The 14,103-nt window shown below is 40.6% G+C and overlaps 2 protein-coding genes across 2 annotated transcripts; both read right to left on the bottom strand.

Annotated features, from left to right (window-relative positions):
- Nucleotides 1–153: 153 nt before the first annotated feature.
- On the bottom strand, nucleotides 154–6,160 carry tmem209 (transmembrane protein 209). Its single transcript, XM_058626317.1, has 15 exons — nucleotides 6,087–6,160; nucleotides 5,616–5,776; nucleotides 5,461–5,519; nucleotides 4,701–4,832; nucleotides 4,374–4,603; nucleotides 4,083–4,287; nucleotides 3,704–3,879; nucleotides 3,515–3,586; nucleotides 3,311–3,407; nucleotides 2,849–2,974; nucleotides 2,135–2,232; nucleotides 1,858–1,972; nucleotides 1,626–1,723; nucleotides 1,156–1,229; nucleotides 154–983 (listed from the first exon to the last, which is right to left on the bottom strand). Exons 2-15 carry the CDS (start codon nucleotides 5,753–5,755, stop codon nucleotides 929–931), a joined length of 1,677 nt encoding a protein of 558 aa, XP_058482300.1. The 5' UTR covers nucleotides 5,756–5,776; nucleotides 6,087–6,160; the 3' UTR covers nucleotides 154–928.
- A 469-nt stretch (nucleotides 6,161–6,629) lies between these two features.
- Nucleotides 6,630–13,639, bottom strand: prdm4 (PR domain containing 4). Its single transcript, XM_058626165.1, has 12 exons — nucleotides 13,581–13,639; nucleotides 13,224–13,290; nucleotides 12,128–12,243; nucleotides 11,403–11,591; nucleotides 10,469–11,233; nucleotides 10,217–10,366; nucleotides 9,748–9,866; nucleotides 9,571–9,656; nucleotides 9,351–9,478; nucleotides 8,608–9,249; nucleotides 8,132–8,300; nucleotides 6,630–7,482 (listed from the first exon to the last, which is right to left on the bottom strand). The coding sequence occupies exons 3-12, from the start codon at nucleotides 12,240–12,242 to the stop codon at nucleotides 7,131–7,133; spliced, it is 2,715 nt and encodes a 904-aa protein (XP_058482148.1). The 5' UTR covers nucleotide 12,243; nucleotides 13,224–13,290; nucleotides 13,581–13,639; the 3' UTR covers nucleotides 6,630–7,130.
- Nucleotides 13,640–14,103: the final 464 nt, after the last annotated feature.

Genomic DNA, 14,103 nt, shown 5'->3' with positions numbered 1-14,103 from the left:
CTCACGCAGTGGACGTGTAGTGTCTTAGAGAAAATGGGAACAGAAGGTCAAATCGGAAGAAAAAGAGACACTGAACTACACTGCCACCATGCGGTTGTTCGAGATAGTCAAAAGTACCAAGTACAATTTGAGAGACAGAAACGAACAAGTTCATTTTTATACCAAAAATGTTATTTTATTTAGTCTCAGGTGACATTTTGTAAAACAGAAGTCAACATGTAAAAAGCATTACACTTCATGAATGGCTGACACAGAGAGGCTGTTCTAAAGAAGGCATACTGTACATACAAAAAATTAACTTTGGTGATTCAGAGTTTTTCCAATTTGTTTTCCAGCACGTCAGATTAAACTCTAGTCATAATTATGTGTGGCACTGTGGCCTAGTAATATGGAAAACATGGAAAATAGTCCACATCAAATACCAAAACTGAACTAAATTCAAGCACATCCCAGGAGTGTCCCTATTACTGCAGGCATTCATTCCAAGGCAGAACAACTAAACAAAACCAGCATTAGCTCCAAAAGGTCACTATGATGCTAAAGAAACATGAAGTCGGCACATACTGTATTTACATTCAAGCTAAAAAGGTTTTAACCCTTTGCAATTCACAAGTTGTGAGGTATATTATGTACAAGTCACCCATGCTGGTGCATTCTGAAAATCAGCAAACCAATATTAAAAAAAATACAGCTCTACATTGTATCATAAGCTCACTGGTGTAACAGAAAATACAGCATGCTGCTGATTTTTAGATCGTGTAAATGTTCAAAAAAATGTGCATTTGTTATGAAGTACAAACTGAAGCACAGTTTTTCCACACTTTGCCTATAAAGAGCCTCCTGTAAGGTGATACAACCAGTGTATGCATCACTGATGAGGGAAAATCGTCCATTTGTAGCTTGTGGTTGCTTGCAAATTATAAATGCATCAGTCTTCAAATATCCACAGGATGTTCACACCAGAGAGGCCGAGATTTACTCTCCTGAAAAAAGACAAAAGGCCATTTATTTTCCCACAGAAGCCAAGCAAAGTAAAACCAATGACTTCAAATAAACAGACCTTATTAAATAAATCAATACTGTATACAATTGTCTGTTTTGTGTATTTTTTGCCAAGCTGGCCACAAATAACATTTCCGTTGCAGCATTACTCACCCCAGCATCCCTGACTCCTTAGTCTTAATGACATAGAGAAACATGAGGACTGTATGGAAAAGGTTGTTCCTGCCCTGAAACAGAATTTGAGGTGTGTTAAGGTCATTGGAATTAAAGTGTTGGTATAGAGCAAAACAGCCTGAACCGTATTACAACGTCTCTTCTAAAGCCCTGAATTTGCTGGCTTTATAGCAGTTACACATCACATGTGGGGATAGGTGAGCATTCACTTCCAAAGGAGAAAATTAAGGCAAGGTAGCTTACACAAGGCCCTTCAGCTTATGTGTTATGTTCTGTGTAGTAGTGAGAATAAACACTTTGGACAGCAATAGACATGCATTTAATGTCATCTATCATTTATTATTTAATCTTATGAACCTACAACGAGACAAAAATTGTAACAACTAGAAAAGGAAATGAATAAAACATACAAAGTATTTTTTTAAAAAGAGTGAGTGCTGGATTATCACCTTGGGAAGACTGTAGATGTTTCCCTGGTAGATGAGCTGGTAGTGAGGTGGAGTGATGCTGCTTTGGTGAATGCAGAGGAGGTTCTCTTTGGTTACATCTATGAAATAGTATGAAAAGAGCACAAGAATTAAAACACCGCGAGAAACAGATGTAAAATATAATGAAAACAAAGTAGATGCTTCATCTGAAAACATGAGAAGCATTTAGTGAATACCATGGGTTTGTATTTACCAGGTTTGTCTGGGGTATGGCTGAAGTGCTGTGAAGTAAAAGTCTTCCCGTCTGGGTACTTTGGGTGTGGGGGGAGTCTGGAGTCCAAGTATGTGCAAAACATGTGCATGAGGATCTGAGAGAATAGACAAGAGTGACACAACGATAAGGAGACAAAATACTTCACTTTAGGCAGTAAATAAAAAATAAATTGGATTTAATCCTGAGCAGTGACTATTTTACTTGAAAATGTTTTAAACAAATAGATCTGTGTACACGGGTGTATGTTTGTACCTACAGCACAATCAGAGGGGAGGTCTGTGTCCCACTTCCTGCTCTTCAGATCACCACCTCTTTCCCAGCGGAAGGAGCTCATGCAGCCGCTGTGAGACAGCTCTGACAGAACAGAAGAGAAGATTTGTTACATTTCACACATGAAAATATACCACAAATTTACAGCTCTGACCAAAAAGTATTGATTTTTGATTACTTAATGTCCAGTCGAAACAAGGAAATGTCATTTAACGAGTTTAGATGCATCTGATTGTAGCGACAGGGTGAATGCAGAGATCCAAAGGATCATTCTGTGCTCAGATTCACACACATTAAAACGTTTTTGCATAAGCATCGTCCCCACACTGTAGAGACATACCTTGAAGTAAAAGAGCGGTTTTCTTTGTGCGATTTTCTAGTCATCCACAAAACCTGTGCTATGCATTTGAGAAACAAATACCTTCGATTTTGCTATTTCGGGACCGTTGCCCTTTCCCCTCATTAATTAAAACCAGCTCTCAATTTAATAAGCATGTCTCTAATTATTCTAAAATGTTTGCACTACACATGTAAATGCCTCCATGGCCTTGGAACTATTAATGCTGAGACAAAATGTAAGATCTATTATTATTCTATATTAAATATGTTGCAGCTCAGCAAAGCCTTATGTCAATGAAAACGGTTGAAATTTCCTTAGATCCACTAAAAACACAAACATGGTCTTCGCAGTTGAACCTACCTTTTATTCGGTCCACCAGATACTCCTGGTTGGGTGTGACGTCCAGGTATTGGACAATAGAGTTCATGGTGGGGATGGAACAGGCTTTCATCACTGCTGCCTGCTTCAGGCTGCTTATGCTGGCATCTGACAAAGGAGAGGGGCAAAACAAGTAAAACTCAGTGAGTATCGGATAAAAAATATTTCACAATGGGCTTTTTGGCGTGGGTTACTTTCCTACACATGCAGCTTACTTGCTGTGCAATCTATTTCATAAACATACCAAGTTGCATATCTGAACTCCGCAAGTTCATTACATTTCCTGGAGCTATAAATCATGATTTTTGGCAAATACAAAAAATTACATTGCAGAAAACATGAGTTGACAAATATATTCTTCGCTCCTGCACTATTTATCTCCCTGAATCTAAAAACAGTTTTTAATTTGTATATTTGCCATAATACACACTAGTGGTGGTTTACCTCCTATCTGGAGTTCAGGGCAGCCCATCCTTCTGAGCTGGCTGTTGACACAGTCAATTTCCTTGACCAGGGGGACCAGGATTGTGTCACTTATCCACTGAAAAGAAACAAAATACTTTTGAAGACATGACAAAAATCAACGTTAAAATTGCTGACATCAACAGGGCATCTTCAGCATGTAGTTCTATATATTTGGACACTTACGTTCCTAAGCTTGGCAGTCCAGCTATCAATGCGGTCAACTACAGGGCGACTGGTTGTGATTCTGGCCCACACCTACATAACGGGGGGGGGGGGAGAACCTCAAATTAACCATACATCCCACTTTAATACCAAAAGCATTTTTCATTAAGGCAAAACAAGATACCACACAAAACTAATGAGCAGACAGACCTCCTCTGCAGCCTGTTTGGAGCCCAGGTCTATCTCATCCTTGTGTGCAGATGGAGCCTGAGAGCGACAGGCTGGCTGGTACAGAAATTTCCTCAGGCTCTGAGCATAATCCCCCACAGAGCGGTTATAGTTCCAAAATGTTGGACTGTGGTTTGGAGACACAGACTCTGGACTACCTAAAGGTAACATTTTAGTATTTTAGTACAGTTCATCTGCATATTATTTTTTTATTTAACTATAAACACTTTTAAGACCAGACAGGCAGCAGCATATACAATTTATTGGTCTACACATGTCTGATTCAAATATACCAGTGATTCTGGTGCAAATACATTAAGTTAGTAGCTGTTTGTGTTCCTACAACACTGCCGTTTTCTACCTAGTTGGCTGCGGTGACTCCTCTCTTCCTCTGTGCGGAGGAACCTCTCCAAGGTTTTCTGATCATCCATGTAGTCCTCCTTGCTTCCTGGGGAATTATATACTGAGGGTGAAGTGCGGTATCGAGCTCTCAAACTGGAGCCCTCTGCTGGACCAATGCTGCTGGGGTAAGGAGAAGAACCTGGGGATGGGCTGTAGTTCAACACCTGAAATGAAAATAACAAAGTACAGTTATTAAATTGATTTAAATATGCATTTCCCAGAAACTATATCAGTGCTGTGATTAATTTACCTTTCCAAATGGCACTGAGGGGGAAAAAGGCCCCCCCACACTGTTTGGGGTGGGTGGACTGCTGAGAGGAGGGCTATATCCAGGTACACAGCTCGGGGAGAACTTGGGGTTAGTGTTTGCCGAACGGGAAGGGCTGAAACTCAGCACACTCTGACCCTGCAGTGGAGACAACTGGGCTGGAGCTGGGGTCTCCTTCTTTTCTGGCTTCTGTGGTGGTGAGGCCTGAATGCCTGCAAGACAACAAAGAACAATGACCCCAAATCCAATAACATTCTTGTATAAATACTGATGAAGCAACGGGAGTGAAATATTAACAGTGAGCCTCACTTGTGTTCCTCAGCCCCAGAAGGAGATGCTGCTCAGGGGATACAGCAATAGTGGAGGGAGCCATAGTGTATTTGAAATATTTCCAAAAGTCAAAAAGAGCATTGAGGCTGAAGAGAGATGCCAGCACCAGTTCTGTGAAGGACAGAGAAAGATACAGACACATAGCACAACAGGTCTTCTATGGAAAAAGCCAAATGCAGACCCGTTATCCCCATGTCCTCAGAGATATGACCAATGACCACACAGTGCTACATACGACTGTTTACACCTGGCAGTAACCTAGCTGATCCTGCATGTCCTGTGACTAGATCTCACGTCCCTGCCCAATATGCAATCACAAACTGACATAATGTCTGTTTGCAAGGACAAAATGAGTCTGTACAAATCTGTCTGCTACCAATGTGTTTGTGTGTCTGCATCTCTATCTGCTCTAGTGAAAGGGAGATAGAGAAACAAAGAGTTGAGGAGCTTCATGAATCAAAAATAGTTTCACACTGCTGTACATTTGAAGGAGGTTTGAGGACGTTTGTGTTTTCTCATCATAGTCGCTGTGTAACAATCAAATATCTTAAGTGTCTGACTCACTGCTCTCTCTCTCTCAGCCTTTCACACCAACATAAACATCTGTTAAAAAACTCTGTTGTGGTGAGCTGATTTTTAAACACAGATGTCAATACTAGGTCCGTTTGGGGGCTACATGATTTAACAATGAAAGCTGATATCATCAGATACAAATGAAAGATGTAATGTAGGATCTCACCAATGTACCAGATTGGCCAGTATGTGATGTTATAGTATCGGCTGAGCAGTTTCCCTGACCTGATAGAAAGGATAAAAAGACACATACATTATCACACAGTACACTAGAAGAAGACACGGAGGAAAAGAAGGGGAGAGTGAACCAGAAAAACTTACATCTCCGTGTAAATCATTCCAGCGAGGGAGACGTTGAGCACAGCCCAGGCGAGCACCACCTGTCGAGCCTGCTCCTCTCTCCTCATCCTCAGTGCGCTGTCTATCACACTGGGCACCCCCTCCTTCTGTGGGGCCAACATGTTCTTATCTCACTGTTTAGGCTGACAAGAAAAAAGCAGTTAACCACAGCGGTATGCCATAAAAAATAAATCCACAAAACCAAAAAACAGCGTATTTGACAGAACAACTAACTGTTCTTTAACCTGACATAACTGTAGCTCCCCTTCTATATACGACGAGCTAATATCAGCTAGCTAGCTAACACAAAACATAAAAGGAAAAGGACCTTTGAAAAAAAATATGGTTTGTTAAAACTTGTTCCCATGATATATAAGACATGAGACAATAATATTACCAAAGAATATCACAAGTAAAGTACAAACGGGAGGGAAAAAAGAAGATAATTCCTACCACGCTGAAGTGAATGACAACGGCGGCGATGCATAATTTGTACTGGACCGGAAGCCAGGGTGACTACTTCCGCTGACACCGAGCCCTGACAGAAAAAGAACATTTTAAAATAGCAAAATTTGAACCTACCGATTGTTGTATGTGAAAACACTGCCGATTATTATTATTATTATTATGCTAATTAATTTATAGTCAAATGTAACTAAAGAAAAAGTACAAAAGTACTTACTACAGATTTAGTTTAATAGACTTATCTTAAATTGTTTTTTACATTTAGATATCGCACAAAATATCTATCGATCCATCTATCATATATATGTATATATATATACATATATATATGTATATATGTATACATATATATATGTATATATGTATATATATATATATATATATATATATATATATATATATATATATATATATATATGGGAGTGCTGTCTCCAAGGTATATGACTTACAATGTGGTTTTCCATATGTGTGATCATGTGTTGACTGTGATTAAAAATATATTAAAATATTGTGTAAAAGATGAAATCAAGATAACATTATTTTAACATTTATTCAACATTCACACAGAGGACTATTACAATAATGCAAAGTCTCTGTTCCAATCACACAGGCAATCTAAAATAATTAGATTGATGCATTTGATAAATTAAAAAGCAAAGACCCAGGGTATAAAGGAATTACACAATAATAAATATGGCATCAGAAATTTCAAATGACAATGTTCAACTACACAATATATGATATCAGACACGCCATGTTAGTGAGATGATCATAGAAAATCTGATCAAAGAAGAAAAATGTATCAACTCTCATATGAATCCTATCAACCAATATTGCACAGGCTTCCCTTAGAAGAAACAAGAGAAACAGATCTTTAGGGTTAAGATCATTGTAGAAGCACTGCTATGCTTACACGAGACAAAAATATTTCACTTATGTTCAAGGTGGCCATTCAAATGTAGTAACTGATATAATTTAAATAAATATCAGTGTTGTTGTGAAGTTCTTAAATAAACAAGAGGCACGGTGTTATCAATGCGGGGGTGACAGGGACTTCTCAGAGTTATATCCTCCCACATCTAAACCACAGTCTTCATCATTGGCTGAGTCAATCAGTCTTTCTCCTCCTCCCCTGCTGCCATCCTCCTCATCCTCCTCATCCTCCTCTTCCTCATCCATTTCCTGCTCTTTGTGGGATGTTTTCTCCGTCTTGGGTCCTTTGCATATCTTGAGGTGACGGGTGAGGTGGTATTTGGTGAGGAAAGCTTTGTAGCATTTTTCACAGATAAAGTCTCTGCGGCCCTCGTGAGAGTTCATGTGTTTCTTCAGGTGGTTGGTCTTGAGGAAGGGTTTGTTGCACTTTGGACACTGTATCCTGCGCTCACTGTGGTGGAGATGGGAGAGAGTAAGATATCGGATAACAGAGAAAAGCCAAAACATTCAATACTTAAATGCATGCAAATGGATGCTCATTTAAAGGTCTAGTGTGTACTATGTAGGAGGGTTTATTGAGTAAACTGTACACAAGTATTTTTGTTTAAGTATATGATTGCTTTAAAATGAATATATTTGGCTCTTAATAGCCCAAGAATAAGCCTTTTAAAAGTGCCTTGCTTTACTGAGGCCGCTCTCTTGTGCTCCTACGTTTTTACATTAATCTAAAGCATTAACCAATGAAAAGGTCTCTTGCACATAAATGGAAAGGTAAACAAATGACACAAAGGTGAATTTGACCCTCCCTCAAACTTCACATTAAATAAAGTGAATACATTATAAGGAATAGGGGGGAAAAAAACAGGTGAAGTCAACAACTAAGCAATGGTGAGCAGGTGGTCAATCATTTTACCAAAAAGAGAAAGAAAGCATTGAAAAACAAAGGAGAGCTTAAATTTTTACCACTTCACTGCTTCAAGACTGACTGACTGACTGTAGGATGACTGTCGGAGAGTTTGAAGATTTGAGAAAAAAAGTCCCAGCTTTCAATGCCTGGATACCGGATACTGGCTATAGAACCTAATAAATAAGTTACATACTGTGTGTGAGAGAACATGTGCTGTGTCAGGTCATGCTTCCTGATGAAGGCCCGGTCACACAGGTCACATTTGAGCTTCTCTGCACCGGTGTGGATGAGCATATGTGAGGCCACATGGGACTTCTGCGTGAACGACTTTTCACAAACGGTGCATCGATAGTTCTTCTGACCTGCAAGACAGAAAAGGAGTTACACACATTTCAGAAATACAAAAGTAAACTTTGGGGAATTTTTTATTTTTTTCCCAATGGACATCGGAGATTAGTTTGAATCTTAAATCTCAAGTGTTGAACTATTCTTTCAAAGACCTTGAGGTGATGTGTTAAGAGAGGAACAAAATTACTTTTAAATCATCTTCTTTTGTGATGCTCAAGTATTAGTGTTCATGTGGCTTTCTGGAAAGAAATGTTTTCTTTTTTGTAGACCCATATGGTAGCTGAAATACAGATGTACAAATTCTATTATGCCCGCCAGTACCTGTGTGAATCTTCAGGTGCTTCCTGAGGTTGCTGGGATCGCTGAAGGCCTTGCTGCAGTATTCACACTTATGAGGTTTCATGCCCAAGTGTCCCATAAAATGCACATTGAGCTTGGTGGATGTAATGAAAGCCCGGGAACACATGCTGCACTTGAATTTCTTCTCCCGCACATGACCCTGTCCTTTTGCTCTGCCATTTACATTATTAGAGCTCCTGTCACCGCTGTCTCTGCTGCTACTGGTGTTGTCATTGCTCGTTTTTCCTGCAGTGTGAGCGTGGCAGGGCCATGGTGATGAGGAGGAGCTGGACGTCCCATTGGTGAGCTTCTCTTCCTGATGAGTGTGTTGTTGTTGTTGTTGTTGTTGTTGCTGCTGCTGTTGCTGTTGTTGTTGTTGTTGTTGTTGCTGCTGCTGTTGCTGTTGTTGTTGTTGTTGTTGTTGCTGCTGCTGTTGTTGTTGTTGTTGCTGCTGCTGCTGCTGTTGCTGCTGAGAGTGGTCCTGTTGTGATGGGCTGTGGCTGTGTGGAGGCTGATGATGGCTGTGGTTACTATTATGGCTGCCAAGATGAGACTTGAGCTCAGTGAACGTTGAGCACTCTTCGCCACATTGGCAGATCTGGCCCTCAGGCACCTGAGGTACACCTGCAATGACACAAAAAAGCAAAATTGTTAGATTATTATCAACTGTCTGATGGTAGGCTTTAAAAATCACAATTTTCATAACTATGAAAAACTCAACTCACCCATTACCCTGCAGTAGTCGCGACTGTAATAAAAGAGCAGCTCCTGATCCGGATGGATCTCTGTGGTTGTACAAAAGAATAGTTTACCATTTGCAGGGTATGCCACCAGGTTCTGCTCCTCGCGAGTCCTAAATACACACAGCAAATAAAAACAACATTTATTGACTTATTATTTAAAGTGAAATATCACGACAAAAGCACTGCTGCTGCGATGTCATACCTTGCCCTGCGCACAAACATCATCCAGTTGCATTCGTTCTCATCAGTTGTTACAATGTAGAACTCCAGCACATTGTTGTGATACATCTGCGACAGAGAAAAAGGCTAATTATTTTCCATCCACTGAGCATGGGTTTGTGTGTGAAAGTTACAGATCAATAAAAGTCACTGTACTGACCTTCCATATTTGAGGTGTGTCTTTTTCTGGCCAATTAGACAGATCCACGTTGCTACAATGCTGGCCAACCATTGGCCCGAAGCACGTCCTCTGAGCAATGACATCACGTGCAAAAACTCCTACAATAAGAACATTTTGTCAGGAATTTAATTGTATACTATTTTTCTTTCTATAAGGCAATGTTAAAATCCTAAAGGTACCTTTACGTTGTTAACGCTCTCTTATCTCTTGTTAAAAACTGTTGTGTTTCTCTAAAAAAATCATGATATTGAGACATAAATTGCAAGGTTGCGTGTTTACAAATTATAACTCGGTTTACACGTATAAACAAAAATAAAAAAGGAAAAAATCTAATCAGATACGACTGTCCACAGAATGGTGATCAAAGTTGGTTCTAATTTAATGGCCACAAAAAGTCTTATTTACTTTATTATTATAAGTATAAATATTATTATTATAATTTTCTTACCAAGTGGTTCATCAGCCACTGAGATACGCAGACACAGTGGACGTGGTAGTGAGAGGCGGGCACGGCTTTGGATGGGAGCATCAGGGATGAAGGTGACTGGGCCATGTTCTGGACAGTCTGAGGTATATGAGCGCTCACATAGTGTGCACCCTAGTGAACAACAAAACCAGCACAAAATTGAAATTAAAATTCAAGTTTTTTTTCTTTCCTCAAATCTTCAAAATGTCTGGAGGGACTTCAATAAAAACTCACAGATGGTGTAGGCGGTGACCATGTTCTCCTTATTGGACGTAGAATCTTCGAGCTGCAAGGAGGAGTTCACCAACACCAGGTTGTTTTCCGGCCCCAGTGACACTTCTGCAGTGATGGGGGACACATTTACCGACTCCAACCCCATACCAGAGTGTCCATGGAGAGGCACCGGTTCCAGCTGACCCTGATTTGCCATGGAGCCAGTTAGCACCACACTGACAACTCCCGAGTTTAGCTCCCCATTTGAATGGAGCTGCTCCCCAAGTCCACCTGCTCCTGACCTGGTGTTTCCAACTCGACCTCCCATGTGATCTGGCTCCATAACCACTGGTAGTTCAAGCACAGAGGGCCCGTGGAGGGGCAACACCCCACCAGATGAGTCCACACCAGTCAAGCCCTCATGCGGCTGAGGCTGCCTTCCACCACCAAGCTGCTGCGTGTCAGACACCGCCACCACTCCAACTCCATCCATAGAGGCCAGCTCTTCTCCCATCCTATCTGGGGACATGGGGCTACTGACACGTGTCTCCATGGACAATCCTGTCGAGTTTAATTCATGTGCACCAGTCTGGTGGAGGTCACCCTGACCACTGACCTGTCTGGAATCTATAGGTACCAAACCCTGCTCCAGGGGGCCCCCTGGGCCACTGTAGGGATCAAGTCCTGAGGGATTGTTGCTAGCCACAGACAGGGTCCCATCCATGTTAAGACTGCTGGGATGAATGTATTGAGGTGGTGGACGGTCTGCCAGATAAGACAGGATCCCTAAAGAGACAAGAGAAGTCCATGATCTTTAATACATTAAGAAGCTATATTAATGTTTCATCAACATAATCTTCTTCAGCTGAAACAGCAACAAGTTGAGCATCTAGATTGAAGTTGACTTTAACAATGATTCTCACTACAATGATACAACAGATTACTTTGGCAATACCTGGCAATATGTGTCGGAAGTAGCTGCTCTCCAGGTGTGGGTATGGAGGAGGCGGCAAGGAGTAGTTTCTCTCCGGAAGGCCGCACATCACTCCTCTGTCACTCAGTGGACCCATGGGTAGCATCAGCGAGAGGGCAGAAGGGAGGGAGCCCAGGGAAGGACCAAGGCTGGGGATGGCCACTGGCATGCCTAAATCAAATACCCCATCCAGGGATGTAGAAAAGAATACTTTAAAGCCATTTTCAGACATGAACTACAGGTGAATTCCAGAAATTAGGATACAGACATTTACTGGATTTTGAGTTCAGTAAAATCTACAGATTATTTGGAGTTTTACCTGCTGAGTTCTCACATCAATTTACTGGAATATAATCTGTAAATAATAATAATAAGGAGCTAGCAAACAATCAGAGGCAAATGTCTGGAGCAACTACTGTGGACATGTACATTCTTGGTGTAAAGAGTTCAATGCATGTCTGAAAGCAGTTTAACTTTAATTAAAACAAATGAACACCATACACATTTTTAAAAGAGTTAGTGGTTAATGATTCATTTAACTCTTGTATATATGTAGAAGTTTCATCTGGACAAATCAATATATAGTCCAGCTGTTTGACTAGGTTTACAATGCAGATCAGATAATCACGGTTATTGACTTTCCACACATGGGGAGGATGTATAACATCTTTTAAGATGTGTTACAAGCCTGTGAATGCAATCCATACCTGAGGTGGGGATGGGGTTGTGTGTGGGGGAGGTGGGCAGACCCAGGTGGCTGGCACTCACTGAGGGCACACTGAGCTGGTCCATACCCACAGGGCTCAGGTTCATGTCGTTCATCCTGGGGAAACATCATCATCAAATAAACAACAACATTGTTGATGCTGCAGATATATAAAGCTGAGGACACACAACATAACTTTCACAGTCTTTACTACTTTTGGAAAGACTTGGAGTACACACTAACCGACTGGTTTCAGCAGACGACTGAAAGACTGGGGATCACACATTTAACAACGGACCAACTGAAACCAACTGAACACATCTAACGCAAACTTGTAAACAAACATCGCCATTCGTTGTTTTGATATTTCCACTACTTCCTGTCGTCTTCATCCCCTGATGCCATTTCCTGTGTCCCACCTACTCTCTTTCATTGGGCGTTGGTGTGTGTTTGCAGTTGGGTCAGTAATCAATACACATTACCCAATTGTGTCAGCTCAATAAATTCAAACATGTTTGATCGGCTGCGACTGAGGTCAGGTTTAGGTTAGGTCAGGTCAGGTTACCCTCACACACTTGCTGATTTGAGTTTTGACCCCTCACACACTAACAGATTTCTGTGACAACTAGCCATGCTGACTGTCCCCAACTATTGCTGACTGGTGCAGACTCTGTCCAACTGTGAATTGTGGGTAAAATTGGGCAATAAATCTTCTAGCGTGTCCCAAGCTTAACAGGGAGTTCACACTGATAGCCAGTGACTGGCCCGAGATATTATGTCAACATTTTTACAAAGACAATGTATTTAATTATTCAGCATATTAAGAATATGCCTTTGTCAGTCTTTGTTTTGCAGTGGACTCTGTTCCTTACCTTTAATTTCTGTGTGGACCCCTTAATGGTCAAAGTCAGTTAGGTTAGTGTTGTGTTACTGTCATTAGCAGTTTGTTTCTTAGCCTGTTTGTTTTTATTGTTGATGTGCTGTATGTTCTTTCACTCAACAAGACTTAAAAACTTGCCAATAAACCCTCATAAATGTTATCCAAAAAGGAAAAAGAAATAGACGTTACACAATGGGAGTAGCTAGTAGTAGCTTACCTGGCTTTAAGAACTGATGTCCATCAGTAGCCTTGTCCTGATGAAAAGCGTTTTTACATTGTTGTCACTGTCAAACAAATGAAAACCACTTCAGACACGTTTCAGAATCCTTACAAATTGTGTATTTACGCGGGCAAAGTGAGAGCAACTCGTTATTTAAAACCACTGCTTTGCTAACAACGACACTTCCACACTGCTAACGTTAGCCTTGCTAAATTACATCGTCAAAACAGAGAGAACGCAGCGCTATGGGTTTAAAAAAAAGTGCACAAACGCTACGTGGCTCTCGAATGTTTAGCTTTATTGCAAGAACACAGTAGATTTAAGAGTAAAGGAGCCGAAAAAACAATAACATACCAGCACAATACGTCCCTGGACGGGGCCATGACAGCGAGCAGCCCCACAGCGCATGCGCACTGGCGAGTGGTGAATGGGTGTATTTTAGGTCCGTTTTTTTCAGCGTAAACGAACCCACTTACACGATTAAACGTGGTCTTTTTTTGTATGTTGAGTAATTATTTAATCATTTTAAAAGGTGTCTAAATTATTCCCGATGATATGTCCAGACATGTATCTGTGTTTTTCTTTAACTGCCTCTGTATTATGAGGAATCTACCCCAAGAGAACTGTTCTTTTGTTATTACTCTTTGATTATTGTTTATTTACTATGTATATACATATGTGCACGGACATGAACAAGGTAAAACATAACGACAAATGTGAACATACACTTTAATAATAAATAAAGTAATTTAAACACTGTGCGAACATTGTAACCCTTTATTTTAAGTTAAAACATACTTTTATTGTTGTGTTCAAATCAATTTGTTGGGTATCTTCTTCTTGCCTTGCTATTTGTTATTGTTCCCTTTTTCCTCTT

This window comes from Solea solea, chromosome 3 (assembly GCF_958295425.1).
Source record: "Solea solea chromosome 3, fSolSol10.1, whole genome shotgun sequence".
In the NCBI taxonomy this organism is placed as follows: Eukaryota; Metazoa; Chordata; class Actinopteri; order Pleuronectiformes; family Soleidae; genus Solea; species Solea solea.
Note: the sequence above shows the minus strand (reverse complement) of the source record. Positions and strands in the feature narration are given on the sequence as shown.